At 43.3% G+C, this 22835-nt stretch overlaps 1 protein-coding gene across 8 annotated transcripts in view; it reads left to right on the top strand.

The window, feature by feature from the left end:
- SON (SON DNA and RNA binding protein) overlaps window positions 1-22835 on the top strand; it is a 41481-nt gene continuing 18646 nt past the window's right edge. For 5 of the 8 annotated variants that reach the window (XR_008730778.1, XR_008730780.1, XM_055701349.1 and 2 more), the window contains exons 1-6: window positions 12-338; window positions 1958-2124; window positions 4553-15373; window positions 16867-17027; window positions 19276-19416; window positions 21263-21451. Coding sequence is in view for 5 of the 8 variants with exons in the window: in XM_055701349.1 (XP_055557324.1) it covers window positions 226-338; window positions 1958-2124; window positions 4553-15373; window positions 16867-17027; window positions 19276-19416; window positions 21263-21451 (11592 nt within the window). In the remaining 3 variants the exon portion in view is untranslated. Of the gene's footprint in view, window positions 339-1957; window positions 2125-4552; window positions 15374-16866; window positions 17028-19275; window positions 19417-21262; window positions 21452-22835 lie in introns of all 8 variants that reach the window. The other 3 variants (XM_055701352.1, XR_008730777.1, XM_055701348.1) reach the window with 3 other exon arrangements.

Below are 22835 nucleotides of genomic sequence, written 5' to 3' on the forward strand. Positions count from 1 at the left end.
CAGACAGCCCCCGGAGCACATGTGCGTGTCACAGCCGGGCTGCCTGCTCGCACGGCGGAGGGGGAGGGCGCCTTTCGCATGGAGCCGCTCGGCAGCTGAGGGCAGCGCAGCGCCGGGCCTGTGATGCAGCACTCGTGTGCGGGCAGGCCCCCCTGCTAGGCGCTGCCTGCGCTCGGCACACGGGGCGGCGGAGACGCGGGGCTTGGCCCCGCTCCATGGAGACCAATGGCATCGCTCCCACCCACCCCCAGCGGCCCCGAGCCCGCCGCCACGCACAGCCGCACGCTTCAGCCCACCATGGCCCCGCCGCCGCCGCCGCCGCTCCCGCCCGCTGCGAGGTGAGTGCTGGCCGCCGAGCTTCTCCGCGGAGGCCCGGGCGGCTCCGGGCCCTGCTGGCCGCCGGAGACGGCCGCGGTCGCGGCGAGGGAAGCGGGGGGGAAGGGTGCGTGTGTGTGCGTGTGGGGGGCACGGGACGGGCGCAGGGCCCGGCGGCCACCGGCCACCATGGTGCCCTCCACCGACTCCCCCTTCCTGGCCTGGCCTCCCCTCCCCGCGCTCCCGGGGGCTCAGGCGCAGCCCTTCGGCGTACGGGGCGCGAGAGGGGCCGATAATGGCGGGGGGGTTGGGGGTGGGGGCAAAACGGCAGTTAACGTTTGTAACGGGGGGGAGGGGGCGGCGGGGGGTGGGGGGCAGGGCAGCCAGCCGGGGCTTTGCCGGTCGGAGGGGGTGGGGGTGGGGAGGCGCGCGGCCGCCTGCTTGTGGGCGCGCGGCCGGTGGGGTGGGGGTGAGTGCAACAACATGGCGGCGCGGCGCGCTCCTGCGGGGGGAGGGGGGACGGCGAACCTCTCCGAGACACGAGACGTGCCCCCGCCCCCCCCGCCGGAAGCAGCCGAGGCTGGCGGTCCGTAGCTCTTGCTGGGCGCTAGAGCGGCCGTCCGGAGGCCCGGGTTGCCCCCTCCCCCCTCCGCTACGTCACCCGTTAGAGGGCGGCCAATCGCGAGAGGGCTTATAGCGCGGACGTCAGCAGCGGCCCTCGGCCTCTAGTTGCGGCGGTGCCTTGTGGGATATTGGAGGCCTCGCGTCTCGGCAGGAAGGAAAGCGGAGCGCGGGGGGGGGGAGCAGTGCGGCAGGGCTGTCATGGCGACTAATATCGAGCAGATCTTTCGGTCCTTTGCGGTTAGCAGATACCGGGAGATCCAGGAAGAGCAGCAGCACGGCGGGTAACGAGCCTACCCGGGGAGCCGACGCAGTCGCGGCGCGGCCTAGCGCGGGGGGAGAGGAGGGGTGTGCTGGAGGAGGGAGGGGAAGTGCGCGGGCCCCGCCTCAGGACGGAGGGAGACGGGCCGGGGCCTAGGGCTCTTGCGGATCGTTCGGGCGTCAACATGGCGGAGCCCGGGGGCTCGCGCCCTGGCGAGCGCCTTGAGGGAAAATACGGCAGGGGGGTGGGTGGGGGTGGAGTGCGGGGGAGGGGAGGGCGACGGACGCACGCGTCGTCTCCTGGCGAACGAGCACCCGTTTTCACTCATGGGTTTTCTGTGTTGGTATCTTGTGCTGGGGCAAGAGGAGAACGGGTGAGCGTCTCCGCGATTTGTCTTTTTGATCTTACCAGTTTTAAGCTGGCCTAGTTTTTCGCAGCCTTATCTCGGAAAGCAGACAAAACTTATTGGAGAAGAGTGAGTGATGGGTGCTTATTTTGTGAGGGGAGCCTATAAAAGTTCTTGCATAAAGCATGGGGACTGGCACATTCAAGAACCTGTTTTCCTCCTTTGTGCCTCATAGTTCTGTTGTGAATAAGTGAAAGTTAATCAAAAGATAGATGTTTCACTGAAAGCATGGCTTGTTCAGGAGGCTAAAATAATGTTTTGAAGGGTTGAGTATAATAAATGCTTATGAATTTAAAAAAAGGTCAAAAAAGGCTCAAAATTGCTTGTATTATGTTGATATTTTTTTTGGTTAGTGGAAAGGTAGAAGGCCAGCCCAATGGTGACACAGTCCCAGCTGAGCAAGCCAACCCTTCAGATGACACTGTTGCTGGTGCTGGGAGTCGTCAGAATGATCAGATAGTGCAGAAAATAGAGGAAGTGCTCTCTGGAGCCCTTGATACAGAGCTGCAGTGCAAATCAGGTAAATGAAAATACATTTGGCAAATATGTTCTTGTTTAAGAAGGTTGTCATAGTGCTTAAAACTGAATCAGTTTTACAGAGATGGGAAAGTACTTCTCAGTACTGCTCCTCTCACCAAGCTTCATCTGACAAGTTGTATGTTTATTGTAATGTTTAAGGTTTTTTTTTGTCTATTGTGATTTACAACCATAGATGGACAGAGAAATACATAATGTAAAAATTTAAGCTAGTTATTGTATGAAAGCATTACTTAGTGTGCAAAATAGTTAATTTTTCTTTCCATTACAATACTGCTAAAACATATAAATAATAGCTATCTATATATAAAATCGTGCTTTATTTTGTATATACTTACTTCAGGGTCTCAGTGAGCAGTTCTTACAGCTGTTACTGGTGGATAGAAGCATTATTTTTTGTGTTGTCTTGGATTGGTTTGCAAGATGGTTTCCAAAAGTCACTTACTAGAATTCAGAACTGTATGATTTACTGCTCTGTCAGAGTAAGATATATTGTTGTTTTAAAATGAATAATGCACTTATCTTTAAAATGTAGATACTCAAATTGCAGTCTTCCAAAGGTTAAGAAATTTTTATGTAGCCATCTCATAACTTCAATAAATTACTGGATTAATTATGCCAAAAGTTGCATATGAGTATGACTTCTCATGGAACTAGTCTTTTCTGTAAAATTTCTGAAGTGGGACAGTTAGTGAGATGAAGGTGTAATTCCTGTATTTTTCTAATTTTTTGGAGTTGAAACATCTGTGTGCTTGGTAAGTATAGTTCCAGAGTGATTTATTTTTGTTTGTTTTATTTTTTTCTTCAAGAATCAGTGTAGGAAACTATTTCAGAGATTGTTTGCAAGGTTTTGGAATTGCTTTTTCTTTTTTATGCACAGCAGCTTCTTTACATTGAGCATTTTCAACAGTCTTTCATTTATCTGCAGCACTTTGGGCTGGAATCTGGGGCGTGGGGGTGTTGGGTGGGTGTTTTGGTTGGGTTTTGGGGTTTTTTTTAGTTGTATTTTTCTGGTGTGGAAGAATGAGGCAAGCTAACGTAATAAGTAAGACCTATTAACCTGGAAGTTAATAAACTTAACCTATGATAAATGTTCTCACTGTTTATATCTGGAAAGGAGTTAGTGTAGCTGTTGATCAACAGATATTATCTGAAAATGCTGTCATTTGACTCTGCTTTATTGTACTTTTTAATTGCATTCACAACAGTGTTGGTGGAAACACTTTTTTCTTTGTTTATTCAGTAAAAATGTGTGTGTTTAAACCCCCCTTAAGGTACTTGTTTATGAACTTCTAAGTCACGTTCATTTAATAGTATTGCAATTAACTAACATTTTTTTGATCGTTTTGCATTGTTCACTTGAAAGAGTATGCTTTGTAATTGTGGCCAGATTATAATTGGAGAATCCTTATTGCTGCACTGGCCAGTATAAATATAGTCGTTGGAGGTAACATGCAAGTGGATTTGAATACATAGCTCGTCTTTGACAGAATTTAGGACAAGTTGCCTTATAGAAGTGCCTTTCTCATGAAAAGATAGCGCTAGTTCTAGAGAAGGGTAAGAACCTAATACAGGTTAAATTCAAGGGTAAATGAGGTATAGAATTAAAAGAAGGTGATCACTGCAGTCCCCTTGAGAACCTTCACTCTCCTTCAGAACCTCAGTGTTCCTCTTTTCTTGACCCCTCAGTGATTGCTTGTCCTTGCAGTCACCTGAATTTATTAGTTAGTTTCCTGTTTGAAGCAAAAGCTCTATTAGGTACTTTTTTGTGGCAGCTGCAGTCCAGTCTGAGCAGCTGGTTGCCTGTAGTGCCTCAAAACTTGTTTGGGATTGGGAAAGTAGATGCTGTTTCCCTAAATTTGTTTGAAGAACTTGGTGAGGAACTTAATCAGTAAATATGCTTAGATAATGTCAACACAGTAGTAGTATTGGGCTCGTTCACAAGTTAAAGCATAGCAGGGGATAATGGGTTAGCCACTTTTTTATACAGTAAGCATACCACTGCTTAGGTAATTAGTCTGGAAAATGGGAGTTCTTGTTTCACTTCCATGTGCAGCTTGGTGTGGTTTAAAAGCGCATTTCCAGCCTCTTGGAAGAGTGCACTGCCCAGTTGAATGTAGGTAGAAGTATATCCAACTACTTCTTGGAAAGAGTCTTGTTCCCACTGGAGCTGACCAAGATGATTTGGTTAACTTTTTGAAAGCAGAATTAGAGTTTTTTTTACTTAGTGACCCCTGAGGGGGGAGAGTAAGAGGGCTGAGAGGGGAGTGTATGCTATTTGTGTATGGTAGTGAAGAAGGCATGGGTTTCAAGTTTAAATTTTTTGTCCCTGTGTATTTGGTAACTAGCCTAAAATAATTTGTAAAATGTAGCCTTAATAACGTTTACAAGGAAAATATCATTTTTTCTAGATGTAGACAAAAATACTGTGAAAAATAGTACTCAGTCTACAAAAAGAAGCTCTACTGGTGAAGATGAAATTCCAAGGAAAAAATCAAAGAAGAACAAGAAACACAAAAGTAAGAAGAAGAAGAAAAAGAAGAAGAAAAGGAAGAAAGAGAAGAAGCATAAAAAGCAGCCAAAGGAGTCAAAGTTGAGTACGCGTCATGGAGAACATGCAGACTTGCAGCCTGCTTCCCACTTGATGCCAGAGAAACCGAGCTCCACATTGAGTGTACAGCATGGAGGATTTGGAGATGTGAATCTGGCTGTCCACGTGCAGCCAGAACTGTGCTTAAAAGCAAATGAGGAGCTTGATAGACAAGCTTTAGGACTTGTTTCTCATTCAAGAACTGATTCTCAGCAATCTACAGAAAATCTTGGAAGTGAGGGGACTTTGTGTGCAACAAATCCTCCATTTAATTTAGAAGGCAGTCAATCTGATATCCAAGAAAATGCTAGTATAACTCAAATTTGCACTAGAGAAGAACAAATTAAACAGTCTCATGAAAATATTTATCCTACAGCTGTTGATGTGAGTGAAAAGGGTGTTCTTGTTGATACTGGAAATGATACTTTTTCTAGCATCCCATCTGGAGTTGCCAATAGATCTGAAATTCAGAAAGATTCAGCAGCAACTCTAGCTTCAGAGGTAATAGAAGCACTGAAAGATTCAGAAGTTACTTTGAAATCTAAAGACATTGGGGAATTAAAAGCTTTGGATACAGCTCTTGGGTCTGAGACCAGGGAGGTGTTGAAGTATCATGAAGCATCTCTACAATCTGTGGCACAGGAGGGAGCAAAAGAGGTAGAAGCAACTTCAGAATCTGTGTCTTTGGCAAGGGATGTGGCAGCAATTCCTAAAACTGCTAATCAGGCAGATCTGAATACTGTGAAGGTAGCTCACATGCCTATAGCCATGGAAGAAGTGAAAATTCCAGAAGCAATGGAAAAATCTCTGCATGTGGGAAATGTGGAAAGATCTTTGGAGTTAGGGGATGTGAGCAGACCTTTGGAGCCAGCCCTGAAGCCCTCAGTTATATCTGGTAATGTGAGAGTGATGCAGTGCAGCCCCATGGAGGGTTCAGGTGTCTTGAAGGCAGATGTATCTTTGCAGCATTCTTTTAAAATACCTGCAGCAAGTGCTGTGACCCAGGTGGAAATAAGAAGTACTGAAGTACCCCTGGGATCAGGAGCTGTTACAAAAGTGAAGGATATTGAACCAGCTAGAAGCTCTACACATATGGAAAACGTGAAAGCTTTGGAGGAAGCTCTGCAACCAACCGCTGTAGGAAAGCCCAAAGCTTTGGAAACAATCATAGAACCTGTGGGTGTTACAGCAAAAGATGTCAAAGCAGCTCAAGGAGGTCTGCAAGCTGAAGTAGTCAAAGGTGTAGAAGGTACCACTGATGCTGCAACAGTGCCGAGTGCACCAGCAATGTTCCTACAACATAAAGTCTTGATAGAAACAAGGAGTGTGGACAGAACCCAGGAACCTGCACTTCTGGCAGAATTGACAGGTGTTAATGTAGTTGCAGATGCGAAAGGTTTAAAAGCTACTTCAGAACCTGTAGCAGTTGTGCAGACCTTTGTTCCCCAAACAACTCCAGAAATCCAGATGGTAGAGGGTTTTAAAGGTCTACAAGCAACCACAGAAGTTGCAGCACTATCAGGAGTAAAAGATCAAGAAACAAATCGAGCTACTCTGCAACTGGAGAGTACTAATGCATCAAAAATTTCAGAACCTACTCTCAAGCCTGTAGCTGTAACAGAGGCAAAAGATTCAGAAGGTACTTCATTACTTAGACAACCAGAGGAGATAAGAGAATCAAAGTCTGAGACTCAATCAAATGTGAGAGGTTTGGAAGCAACTTCCCTTTCTTTGCAGAAAGATGGTGTGAAAAGTCCAGGAGGAGTCCTAAGACCAATGGTCGTGGTGGAAGCAAAAACTTTGAAAACAGCCTCACTGTCTTGGCAAATGGAAGGTGTGAAAGCTTCAGAAGGAGCTGCGCATTGTGGGACTGTGGCCAGAGCAGCACTAGATTCAACAGTAGTGTCTAAAGGTTCAGAAATAAATCTAGAAGCAGGTTCGGATACCGGTCTCCTAGCGATGAAAGTCGGATCTGTGAGACCAGTGAAAAGTTTGGAAACAACTACAGGACCTGTGGCAGATATAGAAAGGAAAGATTCAGAAGCAGACCGTGACAGGGCTGGGACAGAGATGGAGACATCTGCATCACACCTCTACACCAAAGTTGTGAGAGACTTAGGAGATCCAGCATCTGTAGGTAGGGCAAATGTACAAGCTTTGGAAACAGTCTTGCAGCCTGGAACCTTTGCAGTGGCAAAGGGATTAGGAGAAAATGTGTGTTTTGAAGCCAAAATGGGTAGCAGAGTCTTGGAAGCAAGTCCAGGACTTCTTGCCTCAGAAGAAAGGTCAGAAAGAACTCCTGATTCTGTGGTTGCATGTGTAAGCATGGAACCAGTTATAGAGTCTGAGGCATTAGCGGGGAGGATGCATTTGAAAACCACAGCACAGAGAGAACCAAAACATGCAGAAACAGTTGCAGAACCTCTTGGTGCAAACAAAACAAAGAGTTCCATCATTTCGCAGTCCCAGGTCATGATGCATACAAGAACCTTACAGACTGACGGTGTAGGGGAGATAAAAGATACTGAAGTAGCTACCAGTTCTGCCAGTGTAGAAGCGAGAGGCTTAGACAACTTGTCAGAAGTTGAGGCAGTTGCAGAGATAAAAGATGTGGAAGCGAGATCAGAAACTTCACACTTAACACAGATGAAAAATTTGGAAATGGTTGTGGGATCTGAAACAAGGACGCTAACGCAAGGCTTGGGAAGGATGTTGGCATCTGACGTGGTTAGAGAAGTGGGACATTCTGAAGTTCCTGCAGAAGATCCAAACAAATCAAAGGCAAGGAGCAAAGAAGCAATACTAGAACCTGTGCAAACTTCAGAAACAAGTTCAAAATCTGACCAGGAACAAATAGTAGGTCATTCAGAAGCAGTATTAGAGCCTTTGTCCAGAGTGGAAGAAAAAACTATGGCATCAGAGATAGTGACAGAAGTGAGAAATCTGATTTCAACAGATCCGAGAACTCAGGGACCTACTGTAGAATATATAATTGCAACAAGGAGGACAAGCACAAAAAGAAATGAGCCCTCGCTTATCAATGTAAAAGATTTGGAGGATGCTTCAGAAATGGAGAAAGCAATGGAAGCAAAATATTTGGAGCCAGCATCAGAAGTTAGAGAAGCGAGGTTGTTGGAACATATGAAAGAGTCTGCAACAGTAGAAGTGAGAGATTCTGAAACAGTTGAAGAGCCTGAGGTACGCATGGATATCCAAGGTTTGGAAACTTCCCAGAAGACTGAAAGTGTAGGGATGATGAATGTTTTAGAAGATGCTTCAGAAGCTGTTCCAGAATCTTTGCGCCCTGAAAGGGAAGAACATCTGCAGGCAGTTCTAGAGGCAAAAACTGCTGCAGAATGGAAGAGTACAGAAGGGGCTCCAGAGATCTTGAGTGCTGCTGAAATGAAATTCTCTGAAGCAATTCCAAAACCAGGGGATGTGAAAGATTTGGAAACAACACAGCAACATGAAGTTGCAGCAGAAGTACAATATGCAGAAGGGGTGCAGGGTCAACAAATTGAGGATGTGAGAGTTCCAGGTCAAGCTCAGGAATGGGAGATGCTGCTTGAGAAGAAAGATACAGAGCAAACTGAAGCCAAAGTAATAGCAGAAACAGTTTTCAGTTCTTCACATACAGCAGATGAAAAAGATTCAGCAGCGGCTTCTGAGTGTGAAATAATCGGGGACACAAACCAGTTGGAAGCAGCTCCGGCTGATGTGCCAGAAACAAAAGATTTGAAAATAGTTCCTCTTCCTGAGACTGTTGTAGAGCTGAAAGATGCGGAAGCAGCTGTGGGGTTGGAGGCAGAGGCAAAAGATTTGGAAGCAGCTCCAGTACCCGAGACTGTTACAGAAGGAGTTCCAGTACTTGTGGCAGAGGCAGGCCAGTCAGAAGTCATTCCACAGGCTGAGGCTGTCAAAGAAGCAACTCCAGAACAGGAGTCAGAGAAAAGAGATTCAGAAACATCTGATGTGCAGCCTGATGTGGCAGCACGAATGAGGGAGACTCTGATGAGACTTGAGAAAGTTATTGAGAAAAGTAGCCATAGAAGCAGTGATAAAAAACATGATGCAAAGAAACAAAAAAGGAGTCGCTCCAAGTCTCAGTCCAGGTCTAGGAAGCGGAAGAAAAAATCCAGGTCACGTTCTACTTCCAGGCGTTTGACATCTAAAAGAGCACGTTCTAGGAGCAGAAACTATTCAGTTTCCAGAAAAAAGCATTCCAAATCTAGGTCCCGATCTGTGGAGAAGAGAGAGAGAAGAGTGTCTTCCCGGAGGTCCAGGCGCAGACGTTCCAGGTCATCTGACCGTTACAGGTCTAAATCCAGATCAGCAGAAAAAAGGGGGAGCAGATTGTCCTCTGGGAGGTCCAGACGTAGACGTTCCAGGTCATCTGACCACTACAGGTCTAAATCCAGATCAGTGGAAAAGCGACTGTCTTCCCGAAGGTCCAGACGTAGACGTTCCAGGTCTTCTGATCGCTACAGGTCTAAGTCCAGGTCAGTGGAAAAGCGACTTTCCTCTCGAAGGTCTGGGCGCAGACGTTCCAGGTCTTCTGACCGCTACAGATCTAAGTCCAGGTCAGTGGAAAAGCGACTGTCTTCCCGAAGGTCTGGGCGCAGACGTTCCAGGTCTTCTGACCGCTACAGATCTAAGTCCAGGTCAGTGGAAAAGCGACTGTCTTCCCGAAGGTCTGGGCGCAGACGTTCCAGGTCTTCTGACCGCTACAGATCTAAGTCCAGGTCAGTGGAAAAGCGACTGTCCTCCCGAAGGTCTGGGCGCAGACGTTCCAGGTCTTCTGACCGCTACAGATCTAAGTCCAGGTCAGTGGAAAAGAGGGGGAGCAGGTTGTCCTCCTGGAGATCCCGCCGCAGACGTTCCAGGTCCTCTGACCGTTCTAAATCTAGATCCAGGTCTTCAGAAAAGAGAGGAGGCAAAGAATACTCATGGAGGTTCAGACATAGAGGGTCTGGTTCCTCTGATCGTTCAAAATCTAGGTCAAGATCTGTTGAGAAGAGAGGTCGGAAGGCATCTCTACGGAGGTCTAAACGTCAGCGCTCAAAGTCTTCTGACCGTTACAAGTCTAGGTCCAGATCAGTAGAAAAAAGAGATCGAAAGCAGTCATCACGGAAGTCTAAACGTCAGCGCTCAAAGTCCTCTGACCGTTACAAGTCTAGATCCAAATCAGTGGAAAAAAAGAAGGAGTCCTCACGAAAATCTAAGCGTCGCCGCTCAAAATCTTCTGACCGTTACAAGTCAAGGTCTAGGTCTGTTGAAAAAAAACGCAAGGAGTCTTCAAAAAAATCCAAACGGAAACGTTCCAAGTCGTCTGATAGTATTAAGTCAAGATCCAAATCCACAGAAAAAAGAGAGAGTAAGTTATCCTCAGTAAAGGGCAGTAGCAAGCATATGGAGTCTTCTGAACTTCAGGAGTCAACCATATGTCTTGAAAAAGAAGTTCCTGAACCTTCTTTGGCCAGTGAAGGAAGCTCTTCAAAATCCTCTAATGGTCCCACGTCTATAGCTTTGTCTGCTGAAGGAATAAATGGTCCAGAGCTGCCTCCAGCATCTGAAAGTGGGTTTTCCAAAACTTCTGACAGTCTTGAGGAAAGCTCCTCATCTATTGAAAAAACAACAGGTCTGCAGTCTTCTGTGATGTCTGAATTTGATAGCTCCAAAACCGCAGGTGACCAGGAACTGAGATCCACATCTGTGGGAAAAGCACAGGTTTCAGAGCTTTCTGTGACATCTGAAAACGGATCAGCTGAAAAAGCAGTGGCTCTGGAGTCTTCAACGCTACCTGAAGTTACATACTCCACATCTGAGTCAAGATGCTCATCTGTTGAAAAAAGGGGAGATCCAGAAACTTCTTTGGTAACAGAATTTCAGCTCTCTGCATCCCATGAAGAGTCGAGATCTACTTCCCTCAAAGAAATAGAGGGTCCACAGCCTCTTCTGACACTTGAAAGTGGATGCTCTGCATCTTCTGATGATTACAAGACAACCTCCTCATCCCCTGGAAAAATGGAGGTTCAGGGGTCTTCTCTGATGTCTGAAAATACACCCTCTGACTTGGCAGATGGTCATGAGTTGAGACATATCCCGGTTGAAAAAACAGAGCTTCAGAATTTTTTGCACGTACCTGGAAGTGAATCTTCCAATTTAGCTGACAGCCCTGAGTCAAGGTCACTATCTTTTGAAACACCAGAGGCTCAAAAATCTTTTCTAGCACCTGAAGTTACATGCTCTATGTTCCCTGATGTCTGTGAGTCAGCCTCCTTGGCTGTTGAAAAGGGCCAGATGCAGGAGCCTTGTCTGGCTTCTGACAGCGGATGCTTCAAGTCTCCTGATGGACATGAATCAGGATCCACCTTTGCTGCACAAGTAGAAGAGCTTCCATTGATGTCTGAAGGTGGGTCCTTTAAATCAGCTGATGGAAATGAACAAAGATCTTTATCTGTTGAAAAAGTCAAGGCCCTGGATGTTTCCCTGACGTCTGAATACGGTCCTGTTACAATCTCGGGTGGTGTCATTTCAGCAGCATGTTTTGAAAAAAGGCAGGAAGTTGTACTGACAACTGTAGAACAAAGCTTTAAGTCTTCTGAAGTTCATGAGTCCAGAACACCTGTTGACAAAGACTTGGATGGTCCAGCACTTTCACAAGTACTTGAAATTGACTGCTCTGAATCTTCTGAAATGCATGAATCAAGATACTTGCCTGCTGCAAAAATGGAGGGTACAGGATCTTTTTTGATGTCTAAAAGTGGAATTCCTGTGTGCCATGATGGCCATAAATCAAAACACAATTACTTTGAGAAAACAGAAGGTGCAGAACTGTTGCTGGCGCCTGAACTTAGGCATTCTGTCTTCCCTGAAGGCTATGAAGTGGCATCCACTGCAGTTGAAAAAATGGAGATCCAGAAGCTGCCTCTCCCACTGGAAAGTGGGTTCTCCAACTCTGCTGATGTTTGTGAATCAGTAAGCACATCTGAAAAACTTAAGGCCCCAGTGACTTCTCTGACATCTGAAGGTGGGCTTTTCCTGTTGCCTGATAGTCATGAATTGAGAGGTGTCCCTGCTGAAAAAGCAGAGGTGGAAAAATCATCTGAACTGAAATGCGTTGCATCCCCTGATGGCCACAAGTTGAGATCTGCCTATGATGAAGAAATACAGGTGCAGGAGCCACCTCTGATACTGGAAACCAGAGGTTCTGTTTCTTCTGATGGTCATGAGTTGACACCCACCCCTTTTGAAAAAGCTGAGGTAGAGGAGCCTTGTCAAGTGTCTGAAAATGAATACATAATAGGGCTTGATGGCCCAGAATTGACTTCAACCCCTGCTGAAAAAACGGAGATGAGACATCTTTATCGGATATCTGAAGAAAGATGTTCGGTGTCCGTTGAGAGCCAGGAGTTGCAGTCACCCTCTGTTGATAAGGTAGAAGTGCAAGAGCCTGATCTGGCATCTGAAAATGAATATGCTGTACCTTGGGAGGGCCAGCATTTGACATCTAGCTCTCCTGAAAAGGCAGAGGTGCAGGAGGCTTGTGTGGTACCTGACAATGAATATGCTGTGTCTTCTGAAGATCATGATTTGCCATCTTCCCTTGCTGAAAGAACAGAGGTGCAGGAGTGTTCTCTGCTATCTGAAAATGAATATGCTGTATCTCCTGAGGCCCAGGAGGTGATAGCCAGCCCTGCTGAAAAGGAAGTGCAGGAACCTCCTCTGATGTCTGACAGTGAATATGTCGTCTTTGATGAAGGCCAAGGATTACAATCTACTCTTGCTGAAAAAGCAGTGGTGCAGGAGCCTTTACTAATATCAGACAGCCAACATGATGTGTCCCCTGAAGGGCAGGTGTTGCTTTCTGTTCTTACTGAAAAAACAGAGGTGCAGGAGTGTTCTTTGTTGTCTGAAAATGAGTATGATGTGTCCCCAGAAGGCCGTGATTTGAGATCCAGTCCTGTTGAAAAAGAAGAAATAGAGGAACCTTCTGAAACATCTGAAAGTGAAAGTTCAATGTCCACTGATAGCCAGGAGTTGCAGTCTGCTGTTACTGGAAAAACAGAGGTGCAGGAGTTGTCTTTGATGTCTGAAGGTGAATGTGCCATGTCCCCTGAAGGTCAGGAGCTGCAGTCTAGCCCTGCTGAAAAAGTAGAAGCTAAGGAACCTTCTCTGACATCTGAAAATGAACATGTCCTGTCCCCTGAAGAGTATGAATCAAGATTGACTCATGCTGAGAAAACAGAGGATATGGATTCTTCTTTGACATCTGAAAATGACCATGTTTTTTCTTTTGAGAGCCAGGAGGTAAGATTCACCTCTGTACAAAACACAGATGGACGAGAGCTTTCTCCAGCACCTGAAAATGAACTTGCAGCATCCCCTGATGGCCAGGATTTGAGATTCTCCACTGATGGAAGAGTAGGTAGTGTCGAACCGTTGGTGCTAAATGATGGCGCTTCCATGTCCCCTGATGACAGTGACTTGAAATCCATCCCTGTTGAAAAAATGGATGATGCAATGCCTTCTTTAATGCCTGAAAGTAGGTGTTCTATGTCCCCTGATGGCTACAGTGTGAAATCTGGCCCTGGTGAAGAAACAGGGGATCTCGAGCCCTCTTTGATACCTGAACGTAGACATTCCACATCCTCGTATCAGGAAGGTCATGAGCCAAATTCTCCCATGGAGGAAGAGGGTCTAGAGTGCTGTTTGACTTCTGAACATAGAAGATCTGTGTCCCCTGAGGGCCATGACCAGAAATCTACAGTAGATGAAGAGATCGATGATCTGGAACCCTCTTTGACATCGGAACATAGGCGCTCCACATCCCCTGATGAACATGAGTCAAGATCTAGCATTGGTGAAGAAGCAGAGTATCTGGAGCAGCCTTTGACATCAGAACGTAGATGTTCTGTGTCTTCTGATGAACATGAGTCAAGATCTACTACTGGTGAAGAGGTAGAGGATGCAGAACCGTCCTTGACAGCTGAACGAAGAGACTCCACATCTTCTGATGAGCATGAGTCGAGGTCTACCGCTGGTGAAGATATAGAAGATGGGGAGCCCTCTTTGACAGCTGAACGCAGACACTCCACGTCCTCTGATGACCGTGAGTCAAGGTCTACAACCGGTGAAGAAATAGATGATTTGGAACCCTCTTTGACAGCTGAACATAGACGCTCTGTGTCTCCTGATGGTTGCGAGTCAAGGTCAACCACTGGTGAAGAAGCAGAGGACCAGGAGCCCTCCTTGACAGCTGAACGTAGACACTCCACATCCTCTGATGACCGTGAGTCAAGGTCTACTACTGGTGAAGATGTGGAGGATATGGAACCCTCCTTGACAGCTGAACGAAGAGATTCCACGTCATCAGATGAGCATGAGTCAAGGTCTACCACCGGTGAAGAAGTAGAGGATATGGAACCCTCTTTGACAGCTGAACACAGACGTTCCACATCCCCTGATGGGCGTGAATCGAGGTCTACAACTGGTGAAGAAGTAGATGATGTGGAGCCCTCCTTGACAGCTGAACGAAGAGACTCCACATCATCAGATGAGCATGAGTCAAGGTCTACCACTGGTGAAGAGGGTGAGGATATGGAGCCCTCTTTGGCAGATGAAGATAAACAGGATTCCATGCCTCTTGAGAGGCTGGAGGAACAGGACTCTTCCTTTATACCTGAAAGTAGGCATTCTGAGTCTTCTGATGGTGAAAAATCTAGGTCCAGATCTGTTGATAAAATATCTGACAAAGAGTCTTCACGAAGATCTATAAGTAGACACTCAAAATCTCCTACTCGCCAAAAGAGCCGATCCACATCCGTTGAAAAAACGGCAGACAAAGAATCTTCACGGAGGTCTAGACGTAGACGGTCCAGATCTACAGCTCACCAGAAGAGTAGATCAACATCTGTTGAAAAAATGGCAGACAAAGAATCTTCACGGAGGTCTAGGCGTAGACGCTCCAGGTCCACTGTTCGCCAAAGGAGTCGATCGACTTCTGTTGAAAAAGCAGCAGACAAAGAGTCTTCACGGAGGTCTAGACGAAGACGCTCCAGGTCCGCTGCTCGCCAAAGGAGTCGATCCAAATCTGTTGATAAAACAGCAGACAAAGAATCTTCACGGAGATCTAGAAGCAGACGCTCCAGGTCTTCTCAGCGTAGATCCCAGAGATATGATACAGAGTCTCGCTCTAGACGGAATCGCTCCAGATCAGTAACACGGAGAAGAGCATCAAGATCAAAATCTAATCGTCGCTCTCGATCTAGTTCGTTGTCGCGTTCAAGGCACAGAAGGAGAAGTAGGTCAAGGTCAGCATCAAGAAGGCGGCGTTCTTTATCAAGAGACAGGCGTAAGAGATCTCAGAGAAACAGATCAAGATCTACTGACAGAAGAAGAAAAAGATCAGATTCAAGAGATCGTAGAATATCACTCAGGTTACGGAGCAGGAGTCGAACACCTATTCGTCAAAGGCGATCAAGGTCAAGGGGAAGAAGACGGAGCTCTAGTAGGTCACCAATTCGACTACGGCGATCAAGATCTTCAGGGAGAAGAAGATACAGCAGATCACCTGATCGTCGTAGGTCAAGGTCATCAGAACGATTTTCAAGCAGGTCGCCTAAACGTCTTACAGACTTGGGTAAGTGATAATTTTATTTTCAGTAGTTCCATGGTTAGGTGATACTGTGTTTGTTTATATAGTCTTATTTTAACATGTCTCAATAGTGTTCATAAGGAATTTCTTAGAAGTTGTGTGCATTACTTTTAGTAGAAGTAATGACTTCCACTAGGAGCTTTTATGTTGGAGCTAAATCAGTGCTTATCATTTAGGTGGTGTATTTAGAGGAGGTCGTATCTTGGTTTTGGAGCTTTTATACAAAAGTAGTATGGTGCAGTGTTGATGAACCCTGTCCATTGTAATAGTTGGTAAAGACCAAATACTCTGTAAGAAACTTTAAGAATTTCTAGTTTTCCTGAGAATGAGGGCATGAAAGAACATTTGAAAGTAAGTGCCAGCTGGAGAGTTCTTAGAGCTGTTGTCAGCTGTAATGCTTTTTATTCGTTATTCTGTCTTGCCTGTTCCCCACAGTAAGAACTTAATGGGAAGGAGACTGGTTCATGAAATACTCCTGGACCTAGCTGCTAGGAAAATAAAAGATCCTAGTGAACTGTATCTTGCCTCTGTGAGTGGAGAAAGAGAGGCCTGGTAGTTTTTTTAGTTAGTAAGTTAACATAAGGAGAAATAAGGTTCTAATTTTGAGTGACAAGCTCTTGTGCAGTGTGTGAGGAAGTGTCTTTTTGTGGACCTTGCATTCTGACCTTTTTAGTCTTGTCTCGTAAAGTTACCATGGAATCGCCTCTACCAGAGAAGTATTTTTGTAGAGACCATGAGAATTGATGAGCATCCTTAAATCTGCCTTCATGCTTTGATTATGCAGCAAGTGTGTATTTATACACTTACTGCTTAAGAAGTAAAGGAATGTTGGCCTTACAGGATTTTTGTAAAGCTGTATGCTTACAGAGATAGTAGTAACTAATTATTTGCAGACTGGCAGATCAGTTAATATGTAGTTTATTTTCATTCCCTGTTTCTGTGCTTTTTTCCTTAGTAAGGCAATACTGTTTTAGGAACAGTGTTGTATGTAACTGCATTTTATGCGAATGCACATTTTGTTCAGTGCTTATGTTTTTCTCTTGGTTGGTTGTAAGTAGCTTTCAGGCTATGTACTGGGGGACTTGAGGGGAACTTCCTCAAGAGCTTTGAATGCTTTTCAGAGATGGCTAGGAGTTAGACTTTGGAATTTGTGTTGAAATGACTCGGTATTTCCAAAAGTGGAATGAATTGGTGAAGTAAAATGGGCATCAGAACTTCTGGGATTTGGAGGGTTTCGAGTGCTGTAATTTGGAGTCCCCGTACTTTGTGTTAAATTTGCAATTTCACTCATCTGTTGGGTAGACCAAATTTTAGAAAGTCCAGAGCAATGAAGTACAGTTCTAGTTATTTTCACAGAATAGAAAAAATGGGTAAAATATTGTTTTCTTTTAGTAATTTGTTTAGTCTGCCAGAAATGCATATTTATTATTAAAACAAGAATCTGTAAAAATAATGATTTTTCTTAAAAAACTTTTTAGACAAGGCCCAGCTACTTGAAATAGCCAAAGCTAATGCAGCCGCCATGTGTGCTAAGTCTGGTGTTCCCTTGCCACCGAGCCTGATGCCTTTGTTATCTCAAAAGAAAGATGACAAAGCCAATCAAAAGTCATCAAGAGATACACTGAAGGAGCTCACTGAGGTAAGTGAGAGCAATAGTATAAAGTCTGAAAATAAGCCAGTTGGTCTTTTGTGACTTCTAGGCCAGCTGTCATTCTGTGTTCTTGGTTCATGTCTAAGCTGGCTTGTGGTTTGAGCCCTTACTCTCTGCAATGTTTTAAGTCATGAAAACAGGCTTTTTAATTCAATGGAAGTGCATGAAATCCATTTATTTTTCTTTTTTTTGTTTGTTTTGATTCTGTTCTAATTTTGTACGAATTGGTAGTTCTCCTTGCAGCCCTGTTAATAAAACCCAAAGCTTTCTTGTCACATTTTCGGTTTTGTTGTTGTTAGTTACTTATATACTTAGTTTAGTTAGTGAATTTCACATTGTTGAATGTTACCTCTGCGTTAAAAATCTAGTGCCCACTTGATATAGTTCTGTATATTTTAATACATACTCCCAAGGTACTTTCAGAGGATTATTGTTGCAATTCTGTTGCATTGCAATTCAAGTCTACAAATGGGATGTTTTTTGTTCTGATTTTGGGGAAAAAATTGCGAGTTGTCCTTTTGCTGCAGTAATGTCACCTTGTTCAATTTGCTGATTTCTCTCTAAGTTCCACCCCCACACCCCCCCCTGAAACTAGAGAAAATGTGGAATGGATTAAAAAAAAAGTGCTTTGGGGATTTTTTAATTTTTTTTTTTAAATTGCATCATTAGCGTCACAGTTCTGAAATACCTGTTTATGGCAGTAACATCCTGAAATTAAGCAATGTCAGAATGCTGAAAAGTAATCCTGTAGTTGTGTGTGGGCTAGTGGAAGCAGCAGTACTTGTTAGTGAAAAAGCTGAGATTGTGCAGATACACTGTGCAGACATCTTAAATGGGTTTTTATGTAACCTGACCAAGATCCAGTGTAGCTAGTGCTAATCTGGAAGCCCGAAATCTGCCCCTTTGCTGCCCTTTCTAACTGTGAGAATCTGTTGGATGATGTTCCTGTTCTGTTGAATTAAAATTGGCTACAGAAGCAGCCCAGGCCATAGCGATATGGTAGTGTGCCCCAGTGGAGAACCCTTGCAGAGCCTGTTCAGCTTCTTGCAAAACTGGCTGTATTGTCTTTGCTCTCTGCAGTGTAGCCTGCAAACTGGACAAACTGCTTCCAATTATTTGGGAGCCAGCTAATAAGTATAGATAATACATCTTGTTGAGTAGCTCTCGAAACAGTGCAGCCTTTTCCTGTTGCCTAAAGAATGTGCTTGAGTCACTTTTTAAAGGTGTCAGAGTGTCTTGGTTTTTAGTGATGGAGCTACCTGTTTGCTCCTTACATGCCAAGTCAGGTCATCAAACAGATGTGATTTACAATGCTATGAACTGGAACAAGAACCACATCAGGTGATGGCACTTATGCTAGTATTATTTCCTCAAATAATATGTCCTCAGATGTCTTGTAAGTGTACTTTTCATGAATGGGGACATAATAGAAGCATGATACTAGACTATATTATTCTCAAATGTGTTTTGGACTGACAAGTTATAGTTGCTACTGATAAACAGTCAGTGCAGATAACCATGATTAGTAAAGCATTTTTTCATCATAAAATTCTAGCCTCTCTAGAACGTGTGTTTTGTTTTGTTTTTTCCCTGGAGATTCTCTTTCCATTTGACTAGAGTATCCCCCATAGCACCTATATGTTTTATATTCAGCTTCTGTTGAATACAAAATGGGGGGTGTCTTGTGTACCTGGCCAACATCAAAAATATTTCAGAAGAAATTTGCAATCTTTTGGAGCCATTGCTTCTGACTAGGTCCCTGCACTACCAGTGCACTTAAAATTAGTGACTATTAATTGTTAGATTTTCCTGTGCAGTACTTTAGTGAGTTAGATTGACGTTTCTGTGAGATTGCAATATGCTAGTTACGTTTGATACCAAATAGCCAGTGAGTTCCTGCTCTGGAACATTTGCAGCCTTAGACACACATTCTGCAATGAGCACTGTGTGGCAGGTTTTGCAGCATGCTGCTGAAATCCTGGGTCTCTGAAATTATTCACTGCATGAGTGCCTAGCAAACCTAGGTAGGTCTAGGTAGGTGATTGATAATGTGTGTAAAATGTCAGAAGTACATACATTGATGACATTGCTGAAAGATTTTCGTAGTTTATACATCCTGCTTTAGAAAAGAAAAAATGTAAAAATGTGGTTTTTGTACGTTTTGGTTCAAAGTCCCAAGTTTTTTCATGGCCATCATGTTCTGTTGTGTGCCCCCCCCCCTTTTTTTTTTTTTTAGAAATGTAAGAAGATTGCTCAAAGCACAGATGATGTGATAGTTAACAAACCTCATGTTTCTGATGAAGAGGAGGAAGAACGTCCTTTCTACAATCATCCTTTTAAGCTCAGTGAACCCAAACCTATTTTTTTCAATTTAAGTGTGAGTACTTTAATTTTCAGTATTTTAAATTGTGACAATTTTTAAATAATGCAAGTAATTTTACAGAATTTAAACAGGGATTGATAATCTTGGTGGAATTGCACTGGGATGTTATTAAAAGTGCTCTTGCTGCAATAAGAAGCTCACCTGCAGTCTATGAAATTGTGGTAGTTCCCATAATTGGATTGAAACTTAATTTTATTAATGTCTGTACAGCTTTTAGAGCTTCAGTAACATAAAGAGGATCACATTTTCATTTCAAAAATAACAGTATGAATTTGCAAACAACATTGGAATTGGAAAATGCTTTTGGAATGGCACTGTTTTTCTTTTAAAGCACAAACAAAATACCCCCAGCAAAATTCTAAAATAATTTTGAGGTGTTCTGAATAAGATGATGGCATCAGCTTTGTGCAGACTCCAAGTCTTGTATGTTTGCTTCTTCAGTAGATATTAAGTGCTTGCTAAAGAAAAAAAAAATTGTTAGTTTTGAGATTAACCAATAGAGAAGTAAATGCTGTGTTAAGAATGAGGATCAGTGATGTTGCCTTTTACTAAGAGGATCTAAATGTCCCATTAAACCCCCTCCTTGGGGGACTCTTTTTTTTTCACTCTGTCAGAGCTGGTGTTAACACTTTCTGTTGTGAGCATGTTGGGAGGAATAAAATGAGGGAGTGTTCCTTTAAATGCGTCTGGGTTTCATATGCTTTCAGGTGTGGATTAGAATTTGTCTAGGTTTTCTGTTTGTGGGTTTTTTTGGGGGGTAGCTTTTGGGTTGTTTTTTGTTTTGTAGTTTGGTGGTGGTTTTTTACAGTATCCTGGGATTTCTTTGTGCTCATGAAAGTGCTCTGATTTTGCAGGGTATGAAGTGCTATAGAAGTACTAATATGCTAAGTGAAAATATATAGTGTTTATATTTTTATGGAAAAATATATATAGGTTGTGGCACACACAAAATTAGCAGTAATACATATTTATATAAGATGTAAGGTAGAAGTAGATCTACATTCTATGTTGTACTGTTAGAAAGTGGTAAGAATGAAAATCAGGAGACCCTGGGAGTCTTAAAGGCTCTGAAGAGGAATGTTCTTTAGTGGTTGTGGGCTGCTCTGCCTGTTCTCCACAGCTTTGACTCTTCTAGTATCATTCTTAGCATTCTTCCTGGATTCTAGTCTTACTACTATTCCCATCCATGTTCCTTTGATAGTAGAAGCTTGCCTAACATTGTGAGCTGTCTTGGCTTCGTTTATGTCTTGGAAGAGGTACCTGTTGGAGATTTCTGCACTCTTAATATTTAGTAATGCTGTTCCAAGGAAAACAAGCTCATAGACTTAATCTACTTTGAGATTCATGCTGCTATTTAAAATAATCAAAACCTAGAAAACAAAATGTTGAAAACTTTTTTCTCTATGCATAGTAATATAGAGCTTTTTGTCATGATGTGGATATCACAGCTGATGTTTTTTATTGCCCAGGATTTTTGTTTTGGAGCTTTCCATAGAAAAACAGATGTGTGACAGATTAAGATTGTTCTCTTTATGATGGGGTGGAGGGAAAGCAAGCAGGTTAATTACAAGAGTGAAGTTTTGCATATTTTTGGCTGCTGAAGCTGATTTAAGTGATTTTTTTAGCTTCTAGGTGTTTCACCTTCTGTTATACTGCAGTTTGTTGCTCACTTGGGTGTTTTTAGCACTGTGCTAAAATTATTTGTGATAAGCTTTTGGTTTGATGTTAGTAAGAAGGATAACTTAAATGTAATACTGAGTGTATGCAATAAATTGTTTCTGAAAGACATGTAAGTATTTTTTTTCTTCAAGTTTTAACCCTATAATTTTATTTCTTTAAGACTCCCAGCATAAAACCAGCACCACCACCACAACCAAAAAATCAGGTCAGCCTGTCAAAGGAATTTCCTGTTTCATCTGGGTCTCAACATAGGAAGAAGGAAGCAGATAGTGTCTATGGAGAATGGGTTCCAGTTGAAAAAGGCAAAGAAGATAGCAAGGATGATGTTTTCCCCAAACCATCCATCGAGGTAAGGAAGGGAAGGAAAGCATATCATATAAGAAAACCAAAACCGTTATCTGATCAGTCTGGTATCAAACTGCAGTCTGTGGGGAAAAAAAAAAAAAAAAAGCTTAAATAGATAATATCTAACACTTTAATAAGCTACTTATCTGAACCTCTGGGGTCTTCAAGTTTCATTGCCATGCTCACATGGGCCACGATGAAAGCAATGTACACCCATACTTTTGTCAACTAGTGTCGTCTTTGTCTCAATAGAATTTAAACTGTAGCTTGAAGATGAAAAGCAAATTTCTTGTCCAGTTTCCTGCAGAGGTTAATACCCTAAGTTGAGACTTTCATAATAATGCCTTTAATAATAATGGAAATCATCCTACCAATCTTAGAGCAATAACATCAAATTGAAATGTAATACATTAAAAACAGATATGATTGTAGTTTCTGAAACTGCTATTTCATCTGGTTGTATCTACAGAATTTTTAGCTTTACAGTCACATTTTCTCACGTAGTTGTCTTCCGTGTGGCCTTCCAAAGGAAAAAAAATTAACTGTATGTATAATAAAATGGGAAGGGGGAAAGAAAAAAGCAAGCAACTGTTTTTCCCCTTGAAATGTCTTCAAAAGGATATTTTCGGGGGGGGGGGGGGTTGTAATTACGTAAATTAAGTATTTAAGACAGATGTTAATTTTTTTCAAGTTGTTGTTACCTTACTCTTACCTGAAGGCTTGTTCTCATACCTTTCAAAGCAACTAAACAAAAAACCCTTGGCATCAATTTCTGATGAAACAATCTTTTCACTTGGTGAGTTTTGTCTTTCAAGAACTTTCTGAGATTGTGCAGTTCATTTCCTGAAACACAGAAGGTACTTTCTTCTGGGTCTTCTACAGCACCAAAAGCACAGTGAATATGACTTACTCAACAGACATTTTCTTGGTATACCTCAGTTTGACAGTCAGGCACCCAGTTCATTGTTCTCTCAGTGTAGATGGTAACTGCTGTTTGGTCTTTGTCATGAACCACTAATAAGACAAACATTTGAAAATGTTTGTGCAAAATGTCATTCCCAGCTACTAGTGTATATGTAAAAAGTCCAGAGCATAGAAACATTGTATACTAACATCTGGCCATGTTTTTGCCAGGTGGTAAAAAGTCTTGTCCTTCAAATAATTAATGATAATGCTCATAGTTCATGCAGGCTCTGTAGATGTCTGCATCCAGGTTGCCAATGACACTAGACTTGTGTTTTCACAAATTGGGTTACCTAAGCGCTAATGGTTTGTGTACTGATTTTGTAGAAGAGGCCTTAAAGATGGATATTGGAGTAAATATATTTAACAACTTTCCTTTTTGTCACATGTATCATTATAAATGCTTGTAACAATGTTGTCTGTTT

The sequence above is a fragment of the Falco cherrug genome, chromosome 2 (assembly GCF_023634085.1).
Source record: "Falco cherrug isolate bFalChe1 chromosome 2, bFalChe1.pri, whole genome shotgun sequence".
Lineage (NCBI taxonomy): Eukaryota > Metazoa > Chordata > Aves > Falconiformes > Falconidae > Falco > Falco cherrug.